Here is a 25689-nt window from a genome sequence, read left to right as displayed (position 1 = left end):
GGAACAGGCTTACAGGCTATATTTAGTTTCCCAACTGTCTAGGCAGCTTTATGCCTTTTATGTGTTTTTTACTACAGATAACCAGGCTTATACACATATAATAGCAACATAAAAGACTGACTATCCTGCAGTTTCTAACTGAAAACATGGGGTTTGACAATACTTGCTAAAATACTAGCCTTTTCACCTAGAACTCCATACTACTACTGAAAAATTACATATTGCTGGCTGCTTTTCAGCACAACTTATTGTTTTTTTCACAACTTATTTCACAACTTGCCAGTTTGTAGCATTCAATTACTGTGCATATTTACTAAGCCAGATATATTTTCAACAATTAATATTCAAAAGTCATCATCAAAAGACAGTGGAAGGGAAAGCAGACTCAGGTACATTTAAAAGAAATATGAAACCTGAATTCTCAAGGAGAAAAATAAATAAACCATGAAAAATGGCAAGGTAGGGACCATTGCAGATTTGCAATAAATGGATGGAAAACCAGAGAAAACTGTGTTTCCAGTCAGCATGAGATTCACATACACTGGGCACAGAGTGAGTGTCTGGTCTCACTGTTCCAGGAAATTCTGTGATTTCATGCCACTGTCTCAAATTTCAGTAGGTACATCTAGAATCAAGCTATCTGGATTATACAGATTAAAATATCTCATCTTCTCCTAGGGACTAAAAATACATGAACTCCAAATGAAAACTTTCTGTGATAAATATTCTAAAGGAAAATGCCAAGCATAAGAACAACAATCCTCTCTCCCCCACCCCAAATCCCTCTCTGCCACTCCCCTTCTCCCCATTCTGCAAAATGCTGCATCCTTTCAGCTGTGACTAAATAGTGTGGACTGTTCTGTAGCAGATATAAGCCAATTACCTATTTAACAACACAACAGAGACCGTAAGCATGTCTGCTCAAACTCCCAAACATAGTACATCAACAGTAAAAGAATCCTACAGCAAACAATTTCTTGATCACAGTATCAAGCAGTACGAGTATAGACACCCAGCCCTCTGCTGTAGCAGCGCATTTTACAGATAGCAGGAGCTTGACAAATAAAAAAATCAAACACACAACACAAAACCAAACTATTTCAAAGTGATTTTGAAAGCTCAAACAAAATCTATCACAAAACCAGTCATTACAAGCACAGCGACATGCAAAATGCCACAAGCTGGGATTTGAGTGGGATTCTCATTGAAGCAGATCTCTTTCACTAACTTTTGGATAACTTCCTCCATGACTTTGCTTCCTCAAAATTATCTTTAAGCTGCAGTGCTTGTTTGTCTCAGCAACAGGCAGACCAACACGCTGGTTATGAGAATTAAAAAACCTCCCACAAAATTATTCCCTAGCACCAAGGAACTGACTAAGGGAGGTGTTGCCAGGGAAATGCAAGGCCAGTTTCTCCACCTGTCCAGCCCGCCTGTTACCAACCAGGCACCGATCTGGAGCTGACAGTGGAAGTGCCTGGCTCAATACATATCTCCCCCACCAGTTTGACTCAGATGTTTTTCACAAGAAGATATTTGTAGGAATGCTGACGTTTGCAATGCACAACTCCTCCAAATTCGCTGTCTCTTTAGATTCTGGGAACCGTCAAGAGTGTGTAGTCCTTTGTGACAGAAACCTAAATGTTCAATTCATACAAAAGCTTTTGATTCTATGCAATACCCAAACATTATGATAAACTGCAATACAAGGACTATATTGAGTAATTTTTTCTAAGAGAAAAACATTTAAATTTTTTTGTAGAACAGCACATCAAAACCATGCTCCTGGTAGTCCCTGTGTTTTTCAGTGCTCCAGGCTGACCAGCAAAGAAACCTAGATGCACTGGTAAAGTTCTCTATGGACTCCTAGTCAGTTCATGTCAAGCCACTTTTTTGCACCAAGTTCTCTCCCTTTCTCCTCTTTATCTAAGGAAAGCAAGATCTGCAATCCTGTGCCTTGTTTCTTTCACTCCTTGTAATAAGGATGGACAGACTAAAGAACATGGAAAGGTGCACCTTCCAAGGACAAGTTCACTTCCCCTTTTCTTGTGACAGAATTATGATGGCATCTTAACATGAGACCACACAGAGATGGGATCGGAGTAGGCAAGGCTCAGGGTTAGGTGGTATGAACTCCACTGGAACTGCTAGAGCATGGAGTACTCATACACCCAAAACTCACATGAGATCACAGCCATAGTACATCCAAACAGGGAGATTCACACAGCAGAGAGCACAACACAGTGTAGGAAGGCAGTGGACAAATTAAAACAGTTAGCATTGGAGGTGCATAGACATGAACCTGACAGACTGCTTGTTCTGGGGCAGAATTTACTACCAGACCACACAGGAATACTATTTCCACGGGAAGGCAGTTGCATCCTGTGGAGGAAACTTCTATGCTCCAGGACAAGAGAGTAAATTCAGGCGCAAATCATTTGTATTAACAAACTATGAGTGCAAATTTCTTGGCACCATTCAGCCCTAAGCCATGCAGGCAGCACAGTCACAGGGAAAAATGTTGCCTAAGCCAGAGAGGCCTCTCCCATATTTCAGACACTTTTTGAAAAGAGCCTGCCTACCTCAAGAGGACCAGCTGCCAGCTCCTCCCTCTAGACATACAGCTCATACACTCCCTGGCGAGTGGGATGGGGCTCTGGCTCTCGCCTGAAAACAAGCTCAGTGACCTCCTGGCTTTAAAAGGTCTCATTCTGAAGTCCCAATAACACATGTTAAAAGCACACAACATATGGAACATCCAGACAGTGCAAACCCCATAAGGCAGCCTTCCACTTGCTCCGGCCCAAGGAAGACAAAGCACAACAGGAGCAGCGCCTCACACCGAGTAATTCTGTCAAAATGACTGTATGCAAGGTATGTATTTTTTCCCTACCACTTACAAAGTCTTTTTATTTGCTTATGTATGCAGAAGTTAAATGCTCAGAATTCTCATTTCCCCGAACCACCACCATTTCTCCTCACATGTTTTAAATTTTAAATTTGAAACTGAACGTTTCCAACAGCAACAGAAGAATTTGGAAAAATTTAAAAGCCTATTCTTTACAAATTTTATTGAACTGTCACTAGCCAAAATATTAAGAAGCTTTTGCCATAACAGTGATTAATAAAGACTGCAATACAGTAATTTTTGTCAAAAAGTTCCTAGAAACAGACTAAAAGCCAAAAGGCTAAATTCCTTCTACTTAACTGATGCTTGACAACTTGTTGTTTTGGTTTTAGTAACATATCCCTTGCTTTTTTCCTTACCTTGTGCATCAACATTTTTCCCCAATGTTGTACTTCAGAACAAAAACTTTTAGTCAAAAGCTGTGCTTTAACATCAGCTAACTGAAATGCCTGCACTACCTCACACTTGATATTTCATAGGAATATGATGCCAAGAAACATGAAGAGCAGCTGCTCTGGCATACACTCTGGAAGTGTTTTTTGGTGGGGAAGAAACAGTGAAAAAAAATCTAGAATACCAGACAGTGTTAGAATTTCTCAATAATCACATAAAATACTCTGATATTAATTTTTATCCTTTGACAAAATTTAAAACAAAGAAGAGAGAGCAAGAAGGCTCTATATACATATAAAATACTTTCCATGGAGAAAAAACCCACCTTATTTGTCCCATGTAAAACACTGTTAGCTGACCTTAACTGTCCTGAATATGAGCAATATTGCCCCCTTGCTCCACAGGGACACTTCGGCAAAGGTGGCAGGTTCTGCGGAGACTTTTCTCTTAGCAGATGAGCCAAGAGCCCCTTCTTCCTCTGGAGATATAAATGCCTGGAGGCAGAAGTACATTTAACAAGGCAATTCTATCCAAGAGAACCTCTTAAAATTCACCTTTCTTATGCCATGATTAGCTGCCTGAAAATAAAACATTGACACTTTCATTCAGCACTCACTGAACACGAAGTGCTTTCTGAAAGCACTCCACAGGCACAAGTCTCAGTGACACTGAACTGGGGCTAGACCTGGACAGTTTCCAAAGTCTGGTCTCTCCCATTTCAGAACCTGAGCACCTTAAGCCATTACCATGCCCTGTAATTTCAGAATCCTGGCATCTATCCTATTTATTTACATTGGCTCACATCTTACACCTCCGAACAAGATCTGGACTACATATACCAATTACTTTATCCCCAGTAATACTGTTGCTGAAACTGGGCTGAAGTGCAGAACCCTGGAGCCAAGCTAGAAAGCTTGCACTTCAGTAGTCTTTGGAACGTTATTTTCAAATCCACACATAAAATGTGGTTTTCCTATAGCTGCAGGTCCAATTTGCATCAACTATCCAGAAAATAAGGCATTATTTGCAAATAGTCAAGTCAAGCATGCAATCAAGTCAAATACACAAGCCAATCAAGTCAACTGTGCTTAAAAAGTTTTTTTTTTTCTTTTAGAGTCCTGCTCTTGAGTTAATTACTGCACATTATTCTCAATTATTGTCTTGAAGGATAAGGAAACAAACCCTTGTGTTGCATCCACTTTTTTCATTTCTCCTATACATACAAAGCGCGGGGACACAGCCCCACAAGATCCAACTACCATTTCCCCCTTCTTTTTTCAAGTATTTAAAGAGCTGTCAGAAATCAGGTGAACGAAAATTTTTGTGAAAAAAATCCCACAGTCTCATGGTGCTTTTCATTCAACCTGCAACCTGATAATAATACTACCTTAGAACTATTCCTTCTCGTTCATTTTAGAGAGGCCAGCAGAGATTAGCATTACCACCCAAGTATTTCTCCCTTCTTCCTGTTATGGAATAGATTAGCTTCTTCCAATCACATATTTTCTTTCCATGTTGTCCTCTTTCTCCCCCACAGCAGACAGGATGAAATGTCAGCAAAACAAAATTCTCATGCTCCTGGGCAAATCCTCAACCTATACCAAGAAAATTTCTTTGAAACTGCATTTCCTCTTCAAACTGATAGCTTGCTGCTTGAGCACAGACCTCCTAAGTAAGGAACAGAAACTAGCTCAGATTTGTGAGAAAATGCAATATGGAAACACTCCCTGACATATAAATCTTGGCCTTTTATCTGAGCATACACAGATTAACACATGAAATGTTAGCATTTCTCCTCCCAAAGTCTTAAATCAGTATTATATTCCCAGATCTGGAAGACAGAAGAATGTGACATACTGAGAATCTTGGCTCACACCTCCAGAACAAGCAGTGTTTATTTTACTCAAAAAGTGCTTGCTTTCTTTCCTGGAAGGTGGAAAGAAATCAGCTTTTGGCATTGGCCTGAACACACAATGGAAGAAAAGCTAGGGTTAGTGTTGACTCCCTCCTTTGCTCGTCTGTCTCCATCACCAGAACCAGATAAACTTGTTTATCTGAAGCTTCATGTTAGGCAAACTAGTAAAGCCAGTCCAAATTGCATATAATCATCATGAAAGTCATGTTTTCTAGGCAACTGCAGAATGCTTTTTTATACATGAGGGTAGCTGATGCTTCACATTTGATATTAAAATTTTATTCAGAAGAGCATATAATTATCACTACAAAGTAAGCTTAATCCACATAAATCATAGCATGATTCTTGTATCCCTCTCTTTGTTTAATTGTCAGTGTAAGATTCTTGGGCAACTCCCTTATTTTGCTGTTGATCTGCTCCACCTCGGAGAGGGCACATCTTCTTGATGCATTTCTCATACTTGCAACTTTCATTTTAATTGCTAAGTAGGAGCAGAAGACCTGTGACTAAGCCAAGCTATAGGGAAAAAAAAAAAAAAAAAAAAGGATGGAGTGATGATGTGCTGTCTATCAGACAAAAGGCAGTAAGAATGGCACCTCCAGCTTTAGTCCAGCAGTTATTCCATTGCTGCATTCTGAGAGCCACACATTCCTCACATACTGTGAAAAGGTCATGACTGAAGTCTGTCCTTACTCACTCAGCTCTCAGCACAGCTAAAGAGGGAATGAAAGCTTTTGTCAGGGGAGCAGAAATAGTAGCAGGCACCTGATTTAAATGTCATGGAGCCACTGGAAAGCATTATTCTAAGTCCATAAGTACTGCTTCCCACCATCTGTGACATTCTAAAGACATCTACAAATAAAATACTGGGGCTCTGGTGAGTAAGTGAAGGAAGCAGTGATAATTACTTAGTACAATAACTGCTTTTTCATTCAGTACATTATTTTAATACTATTATATTATTCATAATCAGCTTCCAACGTTTGAGAAGAGTAATGCTCAAATATTTAACACCAAGATATAAATTGCCACAGACTAGAAATCCGGTGACTCTACCAATAAGTTTCACTAATGGATCAACTTACTTTAGAGTAGATTTTTAAAAGCTTAGCTTAAGGCCTCTCCATGGTAATGAAGTGATAACTTTTACTACATCAGACGAATTCTCTAGTTCCAAAGGGCTCAGATTCTGTCAGAATCCTTTCATCCTCAGAGAATGGTATCTTCCTTTACAAATGCCTCTTCTTGGTAAGGCAGTCCCCTTGCAGTAAGGTAATAATCAGCGTCACAAAGGCAGAACAATTGGATCAGCAAAAAATTAAGCCAAGTGACCAAAAGTTCTCCATTTTCTCAGATGTGGCACTTGAAAGTCCTTCAGATAGGTACAAAAATAATAAGTTAATGTGCTACAATACTGTGGGGGGGAGAAGGGAATCATTAGCACCCACCAACTTTAGTCACAAAGAAAAGTGCTAAGTTTGCAATATATTTGTAAATAATGTAGAAGTCAACCTACTCTTAAGAAGTGTAAAGACTGACCCTACCATATGTTATTTCAAAACCTGACTTTAATTCTAAATATTCACATCCAATCTTTCCACAAATGGCTTTTTAGGCTCTTAAGGTGAGTAAACTGCAAGGTTCACTTGGTTTTTGAGATTTCTTCCTTTCATGGGAGAAAGGTGGATCTGAGCAAAACAATCTTTTTGCTCAGGTCTTGTATTTGACCATCAGACATTTTGGAAAAAGAAATTAGCATAAAAGATATACCACTATGGCATACCAAAGCAGTTTTTCCATAGTTAAAAATTATCTAATGTATGATACCAATAAAGAACGCAATGGATTCAGAAATAAGGTTTGTGTTCTTCATTTGAAAGCAGCATCCTTACACACTTGTGAGAAGAAAGAGATGCTGACTTGTATACTCAACCAGAAAAAAACCCTGGTATTCAGAGGACAGTTCATACTAACAGCTACCTCATGTCCTGCCTGGAAATGAAATAATATCTGATAATGCAGATAAAACTGGCTGAATAACAGAATGAAGTTTGAATGACATCTACCTGCATCTGATTCTACCATCAGTGCTTTACCTCAGGTTTATGCAGGTAAAGAAGCTGCACTGCTAAAACACCAGGATTGTTTTTTAAGCACACATTCAATTTGAGAGCTGGCAAACTCCCACATGGATCACCCCACTTACCATATTTCTACTAAACTATACTTGCATGTTTGTGTGGGTTTTGCTATGAAAATGAAAAAAAAAAATCCAACCAATTTAAAAGTTACTACCCAGCCAGCATCCTCTGCAGCTACTCAGTTCTTACAAATACTCCAATATTTGTAAGGCCTTTCTTACCTGATGCCCTAAGCTGAACTACATCCTCACACATGTTTTTCCTTGGTGAAAACAGCTGATGAGTCCAAATAATTACTGATGTAGAATGATCATCTGGAGGGTCTATTATGCACCAAGTCTTCAGTCTTTGATGCTCAAAGAAGTAATATTCCCAGCTCCTGGAAAATTTAGATTTCCTTAAGCAATTACATAGGCTCTACAACACTGCAGAAGCCCAGAAGTTGCAGCAGAAAAAAAAAAAAAGTGTTGCCTTCTCAGACAGTTATGATTTCTTAGGTTCATTTCTAGGGGGGGTAAAAAAAAAAGGAGATATAGCATAAGGAGCAGAACATTACAAGGTCTGCAGATAGATAACACCATGGATATCTTATCTGTGAACTCACCTGTCTGGGAGTAAAGCTATTATTCACACAAGTGATGACTAATTATTGTGAAAGTCTGAATTTCTAGCCTGAAAAACAGACAAGATGGAACAGAGGCCTACATTTCAGCTGAGAGATTCTTGTTCTGCTTTCTTTCCTGTAAGTTGAAATAAATGCTAATTCAAGCACAATAGCAAATATCAAGTCTTACTCAAAGAGTATTGCATTTTCTTCACCGTTCTGTAACAGAAGAAAAAAAGTAATTTTTCTCAAAGAGAGAGAGCCTCTCTATTCAGACATGGTAGTACAAGGTGTAATATTTACACACAATTTAAAATACAATTGTGTGTAATACAATTTAAAATACAATTAAATACAATTTTAAATGCCTGTGATATGTTATCCTCCTATTAGGTGTGAAACCTTTACAAAGATTTAAGCAGGGGGAATCAGTGACTAATCTTATAAAGCAACTTCATACACTTCCAATTGAGAAGCATAACTGACAATATCCTGTTGCCTCGTCAGGAAACATGAACACTCCAAGGGAATGGCAGAGATGTGAACAAGCAGCTGGCTGGATTTGACTTGTCCATGCTGCCTCAAATGAAGGAAAGATGATCCTAAGGAAATGAGAAGCACTGGCAAATGCCACTACATACCTGGCTCACTGCACTTTATGTCTGTCACCCTTCAGGAAGGATGTGTTTTTGACAGTGCCCACTCATGTTGAGAAAGGGTGTGTGCATGTCCCCACATGTGCATGTGTTACCCACTATCTATATAAAATGTGTGGGTGCATGCATATACTCCATATAGACCAAATATTTCTCTTTAAGTTTCTGCTGAAGGACAAGAGAAAAACCCTGAAGGACAAAGAGGGTTATAAATGGGTAGGAACACTGATCTATCTCTTTTGAGAAGTCAACATGAACTACCTGAAAGCCTTGTTAGAGGGTCCCTAAAGCCTATTAAAGGTTTTGGCCAAGGCAGATTTAAATAAGATTCTGTAAGCATTTGGAAAAACAGATTTGTTACCAGCAGATGGGCTGCAACTTTAGTAAGAGACCTCCATCTGTTCAGAAACTAGCTCTTCACTCTACACACATGGTATTGCAAGTGCAGCAATTAAGACCAGCACGTCTTACAGGCTAGAACCATTTCCTGCAAAGAACTTCAAAAGCATCCATCATCTTTAAAAACCTCTATCCTCATAAGAGACTTCACAGCACCTCCTTTTCTCCATAAGCAACTCATTTCCCAGAAAAAAAAATAATCTAGTCAACTGCTATTTCTTGAAAGCACTTAATAGCTTTTCAAGTGATAGGAAAGATACTTTCCCTTCCTTTCAGTGATGCTGAGCTGAAGAGCAGACTGTTGGAAATTGTCCTTGAACAGGATACATCTCAGTTTTTCCTCCACTAACTGAGAATCTGTGTAATGTAATTCAGGTGACCTACCAATAAGGTCCAACACGCCCTATATGAAAGAGTATTCAGTTAAACCATAATACAGAAGATACCAGACCTCTGAGTTAAATGCACACAGTGCAAACATGGAGATCTCTTCTTCTGCCTAACACCTGCTCGTCCCACAGAAACTGTTTCCACATCACAAGGCGATCATTTGTTCTCTCGGACCGCAGATCCTTTCTTTCTCCAATTCCTTCCATACTCAAGCATACAGAAATGAATTTAAGACTAAAGCTGTGCTTAGTGTCTGCATATACACTCCCAACCAGTAACCAATTTAGAGGGCACTTAGAAATCTGAGTGTGAGCAGAAAATATGCTGTGTACTCTTCCATGCTGGGAAACAGACCCACTGCCCAGAAAATGGAAGACAAGCTTGACATGAAGGATATTATCCCCTATGGGGTCATTATAGGATTTCCATGAATTCTGAATTTCCTGCTGCTGGTGATTTCATATTGGAGTATTTCCCAAGTTCTTTGATTTCTCTGTTAAATCTATTATTAGTAGGGTCTTTAAGCATATTACCCACAGCCATCTTGCAAATACTGAAAAAAACTGATTTTAAAGGCAGATTTTCTTTATCCAACCATCCATAGCTGATCCATTTCCTGTAACTGATAGCGTTGATACATCAAACTTTACCTATACAACTGATACATCAAAATTTACCTATTTTTCACCCACCCAACTCTTTAGGTGCGGTATGCACCAAGTACTGAGAACAGTATGGTCTGTGTGACAACTATTTAGCAGCTGTCTAGAGACAGCCAACAGTTCAAAGATTCCACAAAAAAAAAAGATTTTGGTCATGGAAACCTGCTTTTAAAATGAGCTGTTTATGGAGGTCCAAACCTTCCTGAGCAGCTTATACTGTCTAGTTTAAATCCTGCAATTAGGAGGTTTTAGCTCTAAATTAATTAGTAGACAAAGTCACTTGAAGTCTTGGAATGCCTATGGTTAGGAAATCATGATCTTCCTTCAAAACATGAGTTGACACAGCACATATGGCTTTGTGCCAAAATCATATGAGTTAATCAGAACCTGACCAGTTAACTTGAGTCCCTCAGCCTGCCACTCTGCTCCCCATGCTTCAGAAAAATATATAATTATATACTGCACAATTAAGTATGTGTTTACAACTGAACAATTGTTAAACTGACTATACTGCTCCTTGAACAAATTTCTAACACACACCCAATTCATGATTCATCTTAAATTCAGTGGTTATGCATGATTTATTCAGTCCTACAGCCACGATATTCTCCATGGCTTAACTGCCCTCAAAAGTGGTATGATTATTAGTCCTTTTTTCTGTTAGGTGGGAAAACTTGGCATTTCTCTTTCACAAGAGATTCACTTACTTGTTATTTCCGCCCAGCTTCAAATGCTTACCAAGTTTATGGTTTCTGAGCTGAGAAAGTGAATGGGATTTGGAGTGTAGAGAAAGAGCCTCACCACAAAGAACATAAGCTTCAGTATCATTTGACAGCAGCATGAAAAACCGTCAAGAGTGATTTCTACAACTCCTCAGCAGACCTTCCACACACAACACACTGCCTGATGTACAGCAAAGACAAACAGATAGTGATTTAACAGATTTGATGTAGCTTCAGACACGAGAATGGACAAAGAGCTCCATCTGATCACTATCTGCACTCCATAATGTTTTGGTACTTGGACAGATTACAGGACAGAACAAGCTACAGAAGATGGCATTGCCAAAAAAACAGGAAAAACAAGACAGCAGCACCTCCTCCCATGACATAATACCAAGCTTGCTATCACCAAAAAAACCCCAGAGTTTTGGGAAGTTTTGCTTTGTCTGGATGTTAAATATTCATATTAGAAGGGCAAAAGTCCGTATTACACCCTTGGGCTTCATAACAAAGGCAAACTAGCAGAAACTTTTCCTCTCCAGGCCTAGAAACTGAGAGGGAAATGATTCACAGCATCATCCTTCTTTTTTTTTCTTTGAAGAACATTCTTACAAATAGCAATGGAAAGTTAGCCAGACTGAGGACATACACAGGTACTGCCCATGTACAAATTATATTTCCTGTATTGGATCAGAACCAAGCAGAGGGTCACATTAATCTCTGAAGCCATTGCCCAGAGAGGGATTAAGTGAAAGGAGAATAGAAGGATAACATAACAATAATCCTTGAATTTTTTATTCATACAACTGACCCAAAGAGAGTTAGACCAGTTAAAGAATGCATCAAATCTTGCTGCCTTCACAATCAATTTGATGGTACTGTGTACCACAGCTTAACTCGGTACCTGTAACTGCATGGAGACCCAAGACAACAGTAACTACAACTGCCTAAAATATACAGAAAAACCTGACACTAAAAAAAAATATCCTCCCTTCAATAAGGGAGTACATCTTAAATAATCTAGTCTGCATAAAATATACCAGTGTTCATCCTTTCCATGTATTCTAGAACTTTGGCAACAATCCAAATTTTCTTCCAGTCCTATATTTAGTATTTCAGTTTTATTCTTGCAAGCTTCAAAAATGGGTATATTATTTAAAACTTATTATTTACAAGTGGATATTCTCAGTTCAGTCAGAGAGAAAAAGAGAAGGTTTTCTAACCAGGTGAAGAGCCTGAGAGACAGTTGGGAAAGAATGTAAATAATTCTCTAATCCACCTTGTTGTTCACATTGTTTACAGATATGTTCTGCCACTGTGCGTCATTCAGTGCACACCAATGGTGTGAGATGTTTTTACTCTAAGACCAATGAAATTAGTCCGCACAATGTTCTCTATAAATAGAGCGGTGCATTTGAAATAAATCAGAATTCATTCTCCTGCCTTCGATTTGGAGTTATTCTTGTTCCCGTCCTGCTCTACGACGACATTTACATTTTCAGTATACAAATGGCATTAACTCCTAGGAGAAAACCCGGCTTTTACAAAAAAATTTTCACAAATGTGTGAAAAAAACATGGGCTGAACCTCTTCAACTCCCAGTTCTATCTTTCATTGCTAGCTAAATACTTTGGAGATTATTCACTGATACATTACACAGAAAATTCATAAATTTAATACTTGAAAAACACCACTTGGAGAATAGTCTGAAACAGATTTCAGATGTTCTACCAATAGTTTCAAAACATCCTCCCATAAACTTTGCTTACAAAATACTGAATTTGAATGAGTTTATATCAAACTGGACCAGTTGTACTGGTTTACCTCAAGCTGCATACACATTTAACCTGAGAAAAAGTAGTAGCAGCAATCAATGAGAAGCATCAAGTGTTCACCACTTATACAAATACACAACTTGGTATTAGTGTAAAGAGGCAAGGAGGAAATAAAAAAAGGAGGGGTGGAACAAAATTTTACAGTCTTGAGATGGAAATCTAAGAGACAGGAAAATGTATTATCTCAATCCACAGTGGGAAGTTATCCATAGATTCCTCAATGTGCACAAAAGCTGGAAACAAGACTTCATCAGAGTTGAGAGAAAAGAACAGAGAGTGTGCCTGCACTAAAGCACACACAGGCTGTTTTAGCAAGGAAGAAATACCCAGCTTACAGACAAAGGAGCAGTCAGGAACATTAGAAACTTTCACACAAGAAAAATAAATTAAGAAATCACTATAGATATAAAGCCTTGCTGGCAAAATTAAGGGGTTCAGTGGACCATTACTAATCAACTCCAGAAGAAAAGTACTTTTTCCTCCAAAAATTGCTTTACCACTTGGTTTTACACTACTGACCACTTTTCATCCATGTACCTAGAGACTGATTATTAACCCAGTTATTCAGGGATATATAAATGTATAGAACCATTCACAGCCTGCATTTTAAAAGGTATAGATTAAAATTTTGAGCTTTGGCAAAAAAATTAACTGAAGACAGCAGGCATTAACCAAGATATTGCTTCCTACCATGCTGATGAGCGACTTCTCCCATTTTCTAGGGATCTTTTACAATAATTACTTGCATAGAGGTTGCTGTAAGGCTTCACCCTTGATTTTACACCATCAGTCTACAAACAGGTAGTAAAAAAACCCAATTTCTCCCACTGGCAGAGTGGAGTGGGGAAAAAAGGAAGGTGAAGGAAAACCAAACTCTCCCAACTCAGAAGTCATACACAATTTACAGCTGCTTTATACACCCGGGTGCCTGCTGGTGACTAAGTAGAGCTTTTTTCACACAGCAAAATCCAAATTCCACAAATTCTTTGAGGAATTCAAATAGCTGGAAGACTTTATACTTTGAGGTTCCAAAGCTATTGTAAAAAGCAAATGCTCTTTTTAGATGTGTATTACTTCTTGGCACAAGCTTTGTGTTGTTTGTTGCTAGTTTTTCTCTAACTGGCATTTATAGCCTATCACTGAAAATACATCATAAGCCTTGAAATGAATGTTGTCTACATAAAATATATATATATATATATAAATATATAAACCTATTAAAGTCTAGACAGGCAATAGTTTCTCTTCCATTTCTCCAAAACCACTGAAGAGGGAAGCAGAACAAATGGATTTTGCATCAGCAGCAGACTTCCCAACCAGCAGTTCACATTACATTGAAAAGTTAAATTCTGTGATCTTCAGCTCTTTAATATTCTCAAAGCAAAGACAATGGGTGGGACAGAATGGGCGATAATTAATGTGTATATCAAAGAGTTCAGTTAATGTCAAGTACAAAAATATTTTCTAAAACACTGCAAACTATATTCTGCACAGTGCAAGCACCAGGGAAATTTCCACTATCACATTAAATTCAATTTGCTTATTCTATTCTGCTCACTAATACTGAGTAGTTGAAGACACAATCCTTCCGGGTCTGACAATATCACAAAACTAAGGGCTCTGTATTGAAAAACGTCCAATTATTCTGTGCAAGGCCAAAGAGCACACACAGCACACATGGTAGCATCAACAAAGCACAAGAATTTGATGTTGAGTGAAGCAAGAACAAAAAGAATGCCTCTTATTATACAGCATGTCCTTCCCTTCTTGAGTAATACATTTCTTATCTGTAAAAGGAATCCAATTATTTATGTCTCCAGAAGTTGATTTTTGTTGTACTTTTCATGTGATGCCATTTTAAATGACAGCTTACACGACATATTTTACCAAGTAGTTATTTTCACTTTCCTGTTCAACAACTAAAACAACCTAAACTGTGATATCACCAAAGTGTTCCTGTCTTTTTCTCCTCTCTTGCTGAGCAGCTATTTTTACTCTAGAGTCACATGCATGAAAATTAATTCCCCTGATAACTTGACCATCCATCATTTAATCCCTCCTTAAGCAATGTGAACAAAAGGGAATACAGATTCCAAGAGACAAAGGACGAAAAAACCAGGAAGGAATTACAGCTGGAACCAGACAGCTGTTCTTCTCTGAACATCAAGTCAAGCCCATGTGGACACACATGAGCTTCAGAGGCAGATCACAAAAGATTTATTAACCTTTTGGGCTTTTTTTTTAAGGGTTTAAAGAAGTTCTTAGTTTGGAAGAGCTTCCCATTTCTGTGGTTTCAGAAACTTCAGCAATGTTTAATACAAGAAGTACTAAACTGGATCAGGCCAGCTCTCCCATCCCCTTTCCTGGCAATCACCAGTTTATTGAGTTCCTGAGCTCAAGCTGCACAGTCAAATCTAATAGTCACTAATGGTCTCTGTTCTGTTAACTTCTCTAATGCCCTTCTGAGCACATTTACACTTTCCCTCCACATGACTTTTTGTTCCAGTAACACAGCTGCAATTAAGTGGTTCGCAGAGTATTTTCTTTTGTTTGCTGTAAGACACCAACTTACTTCTCAAATATCACTAGAAAAGAACATGCTAATGGTCTTGAAGGACCCAGTCACACCTCAAAGTTGCCTGACTTTTACTAAACACCAATAAATGTTTGCAGCTATGAAAAAGAACAGAAAATGGTTTCTTCCAACAAAAGCAATAAATCTTCCAGCATACTAAATATTTTCTCTTCTTCAGGCATTGCATGGATATAAAATTTCAAAATTATTACAAAACCATTTTTAGGATTTTCCTTAGTATTTTGTGAAAAAACAACGAAAACCCAGCTTAAAGTTTTCTTCCTTTACACACCATAATCTTCAAATACACAGAGGACAGAACTTGATCAGAGACCAAGGAAAAACAGAAAAATTATTCTTACCAAAACTGTCTGCCAATAGATTGAAACAAATTAATGTGATACAATAGTACCAGAAAACCTCTAAAAACAAGAGTCATTTTTTAAAAAGACAATTTTTATAATGCATTACACTTCTGAAACACCCAAGTCTTGTGCCAATCATGGTGAGTACACACATTTTAAAATGACATAAAGGAGCTTTACGCAGCTATTTCACTAATTCAGTTCTACGTGTTAGCCCATGTGCTTAAAGCTCCAGGCTGATTTGGCTGTTCCACACATGTGATAACCTAACTGCAAAGCCACTCAATAAATGAGTCTATATTTCTGATGAAACAAACTTTCAGCACTGCCAGCTAGCAAATCTTTTATAATCAGATAATCCTTAAATTCTTTATTAAGGTCATTCAAGGGATTCAATGACAGGATACACTGAAAAAAGAAGCTGTTCAAAATTTAACGTTCTTTACTATTAGCTTGATTGCTAAGCACTGTCAGATTATAGCATCAGAAGGAACCTCTTTCAGGAAAACTAAGTCTAAAGTTTGGGGTTCCTGAAAAACTAATAGCATATATTTCTTGCAAATCTTATTAAGTAGATCATTGTAACAAGACTTCCCAGACAAACTTCTGATTTTCAGAGTCTGAACAACCTTACAAATAAAAAGGAGTAAGAGGATAAAGAGTTCTAAAAAACCTAAAATAAACCAAGAAAACAAACAAATAAAAAAACCACAAGATAGAAAGCAGATTATTATTAACCCTTGAAGACCTTAAACATAATCACTAAGCTGGGAACACCAAAAGTACTTGCAGCTATGAAGGCCTGAAAACCCATCCCAGTCTTTACGGGTTAGAAACCTCAGCTCACATAAGCCTCCACCACAAGCACATGAGATAAGGACGTTCTTGCAAAGCCCATAAATCTAAACTAGAGGGAACAGAAGGTGTTTCAGTACATCTTGAATGAGCCCAACCCTTTCTTTCTCCCCCCACTTCTTTACCCCACCATCCTTTTGTTCCAGACTGTGTGCTCCTCCAAAACATAATGGTTTTCTAACAGTTTTCACAAGCTAGACCTTCTAGGTCAAAATTTTCCAGGTGCTGTACAAGTATTCTTGCTACCTTGTAAAAAAATTTCTTCCTTTTTCTTTCCTTTTCCATTTGACAGCCCACAGCTGCTCTTCTTGAACAGAGCACTGTTAATTTATGGACATACAGACATATACTGCATTGTCTCCTGCAATGTCATGTATCAATAAGGATGTCAATAGCATTTGCACTCCATTTTCATCCCACTCAAATTTCCAGTGAAGTTAGTAGGGAGAGCCTCATCGTTCTTCAGCATGTATCAATTCAGACACCAACCATAAATGTCAAAGTTATTTTTATGGAAAAATATCATCAAAATATAAGTTTTCCCTAGACTGCAACATTTTCTTTTCTAATATTTCAGTGGATTCATTAGCTGTGCTATTATTTTTTGCTGCCACTTTCTGTACAGTTTTCTAACACTTATTAATAAGCTGAATGTTTGTGCAAATGTTTCCGAAGCTCTGCCTCTAATGGTTAAGAGGAAAGCCCTTCAGGTGCAAGGCACTGGTCTAGGAACACAAAAGATGATTGAAGATGCATGAAAATTCTAAAATACAGAGTCTATTAAGGCTGGACAGAATCTCTTTCCTCCTAGAAACCTACCCAAGATAAATCCCTTACCAAAAAGTGCACAGGGAGCTTATTAACAAATAAATCTCTGCATAATGCATGCATACAGGCAGTAGGCTCTTACTTCCTAAATGTCAAATTTATGTGAAGAAGTCCAATTTCAAGACGTAGAGAAGATAAAAGCAAACTGGCTTCAGAAGAGCAAAGAGAAAACACACCTCAATCACTGAAAAATAGTTAAAACACACCAAAGCACTTGAAAGACATATCATAACAAATCCTCTGAAGGAGAAACCAGTACTTATCACCTGTTGAAACATCCCATTTGAGGAAGTTACACACAGTCTTTAATTAGGCTGCTGGAAGGATACCTCCACATAAATTTAACCACACAATTGTCCAGTCAGTGACACATACTACAGAGATGTCTCTCGAAGCAACACGTCTGCTGTTCCTCACTGACATTGAAAAGCAAAGCATAAAAGCAGCACTTGGACCATCCTATCAACCATTTGCTTGCCTGGGATTCAAATTCCCAAGTTAATCCATTGAAGGTAAATACAGCTTTTGCACTGACTTGAGAAAAGAGAGCTATTATTCCACTGGTCATAATCCTAAGCACTAGGAGGGGATTTTCTGATTTTACAGTAAAGGTACTAAAAGGCAAAACTTCTGCTCCATTTCCCTTCTCTACCTTTCTCTGTAATAACATAATGCTGGCCTTTGATGAATTGTGGTGAGAGAAGAAAACTCAGCAAGATATTTTACAGCACTGATACCCTGATAAGCAAACTAGGTAGAAAAGTTAGAATATCTATGTATGACATGGTTTAATATCCACATGCTTCATTTTTTCACCCCTCTATTGCTTAAGGCAAATATCCAAGTCCAATCACCATTTAAACCAGGCATGACTTTGCCAGGAAGCATAACTATTTCTAGCAACTGAAGTTTCAGACTTTAATTTAGCTCTGTCTTTAGTCCATTTCATTTTTAATAATATATAGAAGTGGTTAGCAGAAAAAGTCAACAGTCCCAACAAGAAAGATGGAACACATTTCAACACTAAATAAGGCTGCTTACAAGTTTGAAATTTTGTAGTTAATAATTCAACAACAGTGTTCTACAAGGTAAAACCAACAAGGTTTTATGAGTCAAGTCCCATTACCTTTCCCCGGTGACCCTAAGAAAGCCCTGGAAACGTGTGTCACAGGCTTATTGGGGTGGGTTTTTATTCCCTCCATGTATAACCATTCATGTCTATCTGAAAACTGGAAAAAAAAAACAGTCCAATATGCCCATGCTATTGAGATGCTGAAGAAATTAATATTAAAAGGGAAAAATTCTTATCTGAAGCATAAAATTAATCACTGGGAACCAATTCCCCTGTGCAAACAAGGAGCTGCAAATGAGAGTGTCTATACCCCTAGAGATTATGAGATAAACCATGTTCTGTCTGTACTCAGCAATAACTTGGAAAACCTTTGCACTCAGGTCCTTAGGTTTTTTTTCTCTAACCTTCTCACAGGTTTTCTAAACCTTCTCTAAACCTTCTTTCTTTCTAAACCTTCTCTAACAGGTTTTGAGGGCCTGCCCACTACATGACTAGAACACTGGCTGTGACATGAATAAAAGTAAAGACAGACTATAGAATGGACATGAGACTCAGAGAAGCTTGCATCTCCAAGCATGCAATTTTACCTCAAAAATTATTTACATTAACAAATCTTTATGCCTTTTAATGCTAATTCTGAAACAGCATTTAAGTCAACAAAAAATGCAACAATTTCAACAACATTGGTATAATTATGCTACTGCAATGAACTAGTCTCTATTGTCAGTTTCATACAGCGCACAGCATGGTGCTAAGGTTCCAACACACAAGGATATCCTGGAGTGTGCCTGGAAGATTACTGTCATCTGCCCGCTAGAGAACATCAGCTGCACCTGTACACATATACAGATGTAGTCAAAAAAGCTTTAACTGCTGCTGTCAAACTGGATGTGAAACACACAAGAACTTGGTATTTCTACTGATTTATCCAGCTTTCACTATGATCAAAAGCACATCAAAAAATCAGGAATTTGTATGCTCTAACAGCCTTCTCCCCTCAACAAACAAAACTGGCTTTCAAGGAAAAGTCTGATAGGAAAAAGCTTCTTAAATTCTTTTACTTGAGAAATAAACAGGGGTGTTTTCTAACAAGCTCAGCATCAATTTCAAGCTTACAGCACAAATATAAGTCACCTGCAACAGTGTTGCTCAAGAAAAGTCACCCATAAAGACTTCCAGCTAAAGATCTACTTTTCTAAATAAAGCAGACTTCAGATACAGCATTTCCAACGTACCTCTCTACACATGCCTGAAGCCGAGTACCCACACTACATAGAAATATTCAGAGAAGATGTCAACACCACATGAAAGCCATTTTCAGATTCACTTCCAAAAATTCAGCCAGCTCTATAGAATGTTCCTGCCCATATTTCTCCCACAGATACAGACAAATGCTCTTTAGGAAGACAACCTCCAAGAAACACACACACACAAAAAAATTTAGCTAGAGCTGGATAAAGAAACCATGGTAGCCTAGAAAGCATGTCCTTCTGCTGACAAGGCAGAAGCACACAGAAATTAAAAGTCTCAAAGTCTGCTAAAAAAGCATGATGTTTTTGACAGCATCAGATTAGTTCACGAAGAGGTTTGTGTTCAGTTCAAACTTGTGCACTTAAATTTTCACCATTTTTAGGTCAGTCAGTCCTTCTCCCCAAGCTTTAATTTTAGCTGCAAAGCAGGAGGTAAAGCTTTTGTCTCTTTCCCAAGTGCCCCATCTCACCTAATTTAACGACCAATTGTTTGAAGCAGGAATCAGGAGCTAACACAGCACCTAGTCCTAAATCTGACATTAATTACCTTACCACCTGCAAATCCTTAATAATACTCAACATCCTGCAAAACTACAGTATTCCCTAAAAATACCAGCAATCAAAAATCAGCAGTTTTAATACCAGGTCTCCTTTAATTCTTGACACAATACTTGCAGACATTTCTGCGGCATATTAAATTTACACACAGAAGTTAAAGGACAGATGAAACCCTGAGAACAAAGCCTTTCCACATCTGTTATTCTTTCTACAGTGACACAACTGGAGCAGATCTCTAGCCTAACCAACTGGATTTCAAATTCACAGGGCATATCATTTTCCCAAGGCAACCTACTCAATTAATTGCCTTTTATGAGAGCATTTTAATAGATAATGATGCACAAAGAATATGCCTGGTTCTTCACCAGGAATTTAAGTGGCGCATGAGAAAGAGAAGCCCAGGTGAAATAAAAATGGCACCAAAGAGTCGTCTTGTGCCCTTCCCATCTGTAAACGCCAGCTTCCTTCTCTGTACTTCAGGAGGAGGTGGGGCTGGGAAACATTTCTTTCAGAAGTTCCACCCTTCTTTACAGATGCACAGATTTCATTAATAGTTAACTGGCGACATACAACATTAACTTACCCTGGTATTCACAGCTTTCCATCCACGCTTGTCCCATGGTAAGCAACAGCTTGGGGCAACTGCTTACAAATATTTTCTGCACCATGACACCCTACACCAAGACTTGCTTTTCAATCTTTTAGTCACACTGACTAGCCCACTTTGAAACAGTAAAATTCCAGCCAATTTTTTTCTGTAAGCAGAGGAAAAAAAAGTGACAGACTGCTGAGATGATAACCAAAACTCCTTCCAAAAATGCAATACTTAATGTTCTTAGGTTTAACAAACTACTTGCAAAATCACTTTGAGTTTCGCCATCGGTGGACTAAAGGTTCTAGGCCTGTCACGCAAGTAAACTAGAAAGCCCTTCCAAAGAAAATAATTCCCCTTAAAGAGCTGACCTTACTTTTGTTCAGGTTAGTAAGTCTTCACAGGTGCTCTGGAACAACCACTACAGAGGCTCTTGAGTGCAAGGTCTCCTTCACTGTGAAGAACTTTGAACAACAGAATGTCAATATTAACAAGGCCCTCTGGGCCATAATGTCGTGTATTTCAACATATAAATATTTGAAGCCATTTAAGTATGGCAGCATTCAGAGACCTCAGTGATAAAGAAGAGCTTTGTGAAACTGACAGGCACTCCAACAATAAACTCCATTTAAGAGTCTGCCCAGTGTCATTTTATCTAATTACTTACCTCCCTTGCAGGAATAGCATGCTATTAAGGTTTGCTGATTAAGATTTGAAGGCACTTTGAAGATTTATTGTACCATACAACCACTAATTATTATTGTTCATACCTGCATTTGCTTGGGAGAAAAATAGCTATGTGCTAAATGATTTCTGTTCCAGATGTAAAAATAAAACTATTTGCCCTGCTGTGCTCTTTAAGAAGTGAACAGCTAAAAGACTGCATTTTTACTTTCAGGCCTTCTCTGTGATAGTCAGTCTGTACAAACCATGTGGCTGAAAAAATCCCACCATAAAGGAAAAAAAAAGCAGAGACACTACAATTTCCTGCCACCAGAACAGGTAACATTTACACCCTGGTAGCTTCCCACTCTCAGGAATGCAATCCCCTCCCTTTCCTAGGCGTCTTCACTGCTTCCCTTCGAGGCACTGAAAATGACAATGCTTCACACAAGTTAACAATGCTGTGCACAAGTTATCACTGGTCATGATGACTAGTCACAGTGGTTATTTCCCACTCATCCACACAGTCCATTTTTACTTTCAAAGGCCTCTGAAGCTGTAAATAGACTATTGGGTCACATCCTTTCACCAGGCTTTTTTATCCTGGTGAAAATACACGCAGTGTACTCATCCTGTAACATTCTGCCCTATCTTTTCACACAGATACTTCCTCACTCTTCATCCACTCAAATGTCCTTGAGCCTGTGGAGCTCACAGACTTCAATTCCACTCAACAACAGTTGTGGAATTAAGAGGGTTTTTTTTTTTTTAATTAAGCTGTTAGAACAACACCCTTGATACAACCTGTCTCCTTTTACATCTGGTATATTCGAAAATGTTTACTGTGACTGTACCTTCAACTTAAAAAAAAACCCAAACAACCACGCCCTGATTAGGAAAAAATCAATACAAAAACCCTGATCTAAATAATAGATCCTGATCTAATAATTTTTATCATGCACAGCAAAAGAAATAAAAAAGTCCCACTATGGAAGGAATGTGCCTTTCCACTCACCAAACAGGGTTATTAGGTTAAAAATTAGTTTAAAAGTTAAACTGTATTTTTTTTCCTCTTTCTTGCTGTCATTCTCTTCTTTCCTTAAATTACTGCTTAAATTCTAGAACTGTTCATGGAAAGACACTCTCGTTGGCAGGTAAAAAAAAGACACTCCAAGTGAAACATATCTGCTGCATGTGAAAGCTGAACAGATATGTCCAATTGATAGCACTAGGAGTGGTAGCAAATTCTGTTTTAACTGCACTACCAAAAGATCCTCTAACTAGAGTTACTCTTTCCTCATCAGTCATCAGTATTTCTTGCATAAGACCCAAACTGTTTGTTTTCACATTTGTACCTCTATCGTGGCTGATTCTAACTCTTGCAGAAATGTCTTCAGATCCTATTTCTGGCCATCCAAAGACAGACTTGCACAGGCAACGTTCAGTCAGAGGCCTGATGCTCTAATGTGAACAGCAACAGCAGTCCTGCTCTGCAATGGGCACTAAGTGTCCTCACCAACCTGAGCCCAAACTAATGACCTGGGAGTCATGACACCTCGGCTTATATATATTCCAGCTTTCGCACATGAGGTTCAACCCTCAGGAAAATGTCTGTGCATTCTGACCCAGTTTCGCTGCACAGTTTCACAAAACACGTCCTCTTCCCTGAAAAGGTTTCAGGAACTGATCATGGTTACTGCCCCAGCTAGTTCCACATGCAAAGACTTTCATATTCCCTTCTCCAAAACTCACACCTTAATAAGATGGCTAGACACAGATTACCTGCAACCAACCTTACAGCTTCCCTGTCCTACATTTACTTCTGATCCTACCTACAAAACCAAACCGGTTCCCAAATGTTTCCCCAGTAAACAGGAGGGGTACGGAACAGCTCCTGGCGGTTCCCTATGAAGTCACTGCCTTTGTTGTTTTAAACATGCAATTTAAAGAGAATGACACAATCTAGAGTATGAGAGAGATTATCCTGCGGTCTGCGGAGGTGTCGATTGCTAGGAGATAAAAAGCCAATGAAACCTACGCTATTTCTCATCACCGGCCAACAGATTTATCCTTCGTTTCTGGTCCTCCAAAAACGTTTATGAGGAAAAAGTTTCCTCTCTGTTAACAAGTCCGAGGGCTGCGGGGGCTGCTTTGTTTGGCTGGCGCAGACAAACCCAAGCCCTTCTCGGCCGGCAGAGCGTGTCCTGCTGCTGCCGAGCGCCCAGCCCGACCCCACGGCACTCGGGCGGCAAATCCCGGTGGGAACACCAACATCCCCCGCCGCTGCGTGCGGCCTTTCTTCACCTCTCTCCCACTCCGCCGCCGGCCCCGCCGCGAACCGAGAACCAAAGCCGTGCGCTCACACGCCCACCGGCGGCCATCCCTCCGGCAGAGCCCCCATGCCTCCGGGAAAGCCCCGCTCGGCGGAGGCCGCCGCCGGGATGGCTGCCGCGCTCGGAGCGGGAGCCGCGCACCTACCGCCGCTCCAGAGCCGCCGTCCGCGCTCGCAGGGCGGCGACGGAGCCGAGCAGCGCGGAGCTTCGCCCGGAGCGGCCGCGCAGGGCTGCGCTGGGAGCGCGGAGCAGCATCTCCTCCCCGCCGGCCGCCAGACCCGGCGCGGAGAGGGCGGGAGCGGCGGCGCTCCCCGCCCCGCGGCTCCCTCTTTCCCTCCGCATTCCTTCCCTCCCGCTGTGCACGGCCGGCCCGCAGCCGCCCCTGCCGGTGCCCCGGTACCTGCGGGTACGCACCGCGACCGCCCGGCCCTGCCGGCCCGGCGCTCCCGCTGCCCGCTCCGCTCCTCCGATCGCTGCCCCTCGGGGCCGCCAGCAGCGCGGGGAGGCGGGCGGCACCGCCCACCGCCCCCGAGCGCCGCGCCTTCCTGCCCTCCCTCTCTCTCTCTCACTCTGTCTCTCCCTTCCCTCTCTCTCTTCTCTCTTTCCCTCCCGCCCCCGGGGCGGCGGGGAAGATGCCGACACACGCCCGGCCCCGCCCGCTGCCTCCGCGCCCCGACCGGCCCCGGCCCCGGCCCCGGCCCCTTCCCGCCCTCAGGGTCCGGCCGGAGCTCCACAGCGGCTTGAGGATTGACCCGGGGCTTGGCTCTCCCGGGGGCGAACTTCAGCCCTGTTCTTAGCCCCAAAGGCGCTTTTTTTGGTTTTATTTTCTTTTTTTTTTTTTTTTTTTTTTTTCCTCGGGGATGATCTGGCTGCTCCCAGACCTTGGCTCTTCAGCTGGAAGTCTTGGTCCGCAAATTTGAACAAAATCTTTAATGGCAAAGCTTTCAAACACGGCCGATTGTTCATAGCTTTGGTGAGGGAAAGGACCACTTAATGAGGTGAAAAGTTGGGGAGGTTGTATATATATATTTTTAAATTAAGAATTGTTTTTCCACTTCGAATGCGAAATCCACTGTGGGAACCCACTGCCCACTTGTGCAGTGGGGTTGGAACTTCCTCGGTGGGTTCCTCTGGAATTTTTGTAGTAGCTCCGTCCTTTGTGGAGCCAGGCTGTGGAACAAAATAGTCACGAAATAGCACTTTTAGTCACAAAAAATAATGCCACCAGAGACGTGGCCCCAAATTTGGGCTGTGCGAAAAGGAACTTCCAGAATGATAGTCTGGAAGAGTTATTTTTGTTTGAAAAAAAAAATTAACAACTGTGAAAACAGTTGCTTTAGAGTAAATAAAAATGTTTGACTGTAACTGTTTCCTAGTGAAATACCAATTGCTTTGTATTAACTAAAGTATTAAAGACTCAGCATAAAAGTCAGTCTGCCATAACTAATAGTGTCAGGGACTTTGTGTAAGTCATAACAAAAATAAAGATAAGTAGTAAAATTAATTTACATAGGAAGAGGCTACAGTAATCTGAGAGGCTGTTAGTTATGTAATTTAAATATAATTTTCTTGTAATACAAGTTCTTTAGGTTGATAACTATCTACTTACATTTTAAGGTGAACTGACTATTTTGGTATTCACATTTCCAAAAGGAGCTCATTTTAGTCCCTGTACATTTATACATTCTATGGCATCTCCTCTTTCTACAGGTCACTGTCTCACTGAAAGAGAGTTTTAATAGGTGATAATGATCTGTAATAGATTTTATCTTAAAACTCTGCTTCCATACTTCAGATGAATTCATAGTGGCTTTAAGCCATGCCACTATATATTCTGTCTTCACTGTATTTGAAGGTAGGCCACAGAAAGAATTCTTTGTAGGAATATGATTTTTTGCAAAGGTGCATGATTAACTCAAGGAAACTGAATGAAGCAGAACTTGGGGATGTGTTAAAACCCAACCTACATAATC

The 25689-nt window shown here is 39.8% G+C and overlaps 1 protein-coding gene across 1 annotated transcript in view; it reads right to left on the bottom strand.

Moving 5' to 3' along the window:
- PTPN13 (protein tyrosine phosphatase non-receptor type 13) overlaps positions 1–25429 on the bottom strand; it is a 112340-nt gene extending 86911 nt beyond the window's left edge. The window contains exon 1 of the mRNA XM_068187721.1: positions 25326–25429. Coding sequence (XP_068043822.1) covers positions 25326–25401 — 76 coding nt within the window. The 5' untranslated portion in view covers positions 25402–25429. The remainder of the gene's footprint in view (positions 1–25325) is intronic.
- Positions 25430–25689: the final 260 nt, after the last annotated feature.

This window comes from Anomalospiza imberbis, chromosome 4 (genome assembly GCF_031753505.1).
Source record: "Anomalospiza imberbis isolate Cuckoo-Finch-1a 21T00152 chromosome 4, ASM3175350v1, whole genome shotgun sequence".
Taxonomy (NCBI): Eukaryota; Metazoa; Chordata; class Aves; order Passeriformes; family Viduidae; genus Anomalospiza; species Anomalospiza imberbis.
Note: the sequence above shows the minus strand (reverse complement) of the source record. Positions and strands in the feature narration are given on the sequence as shown.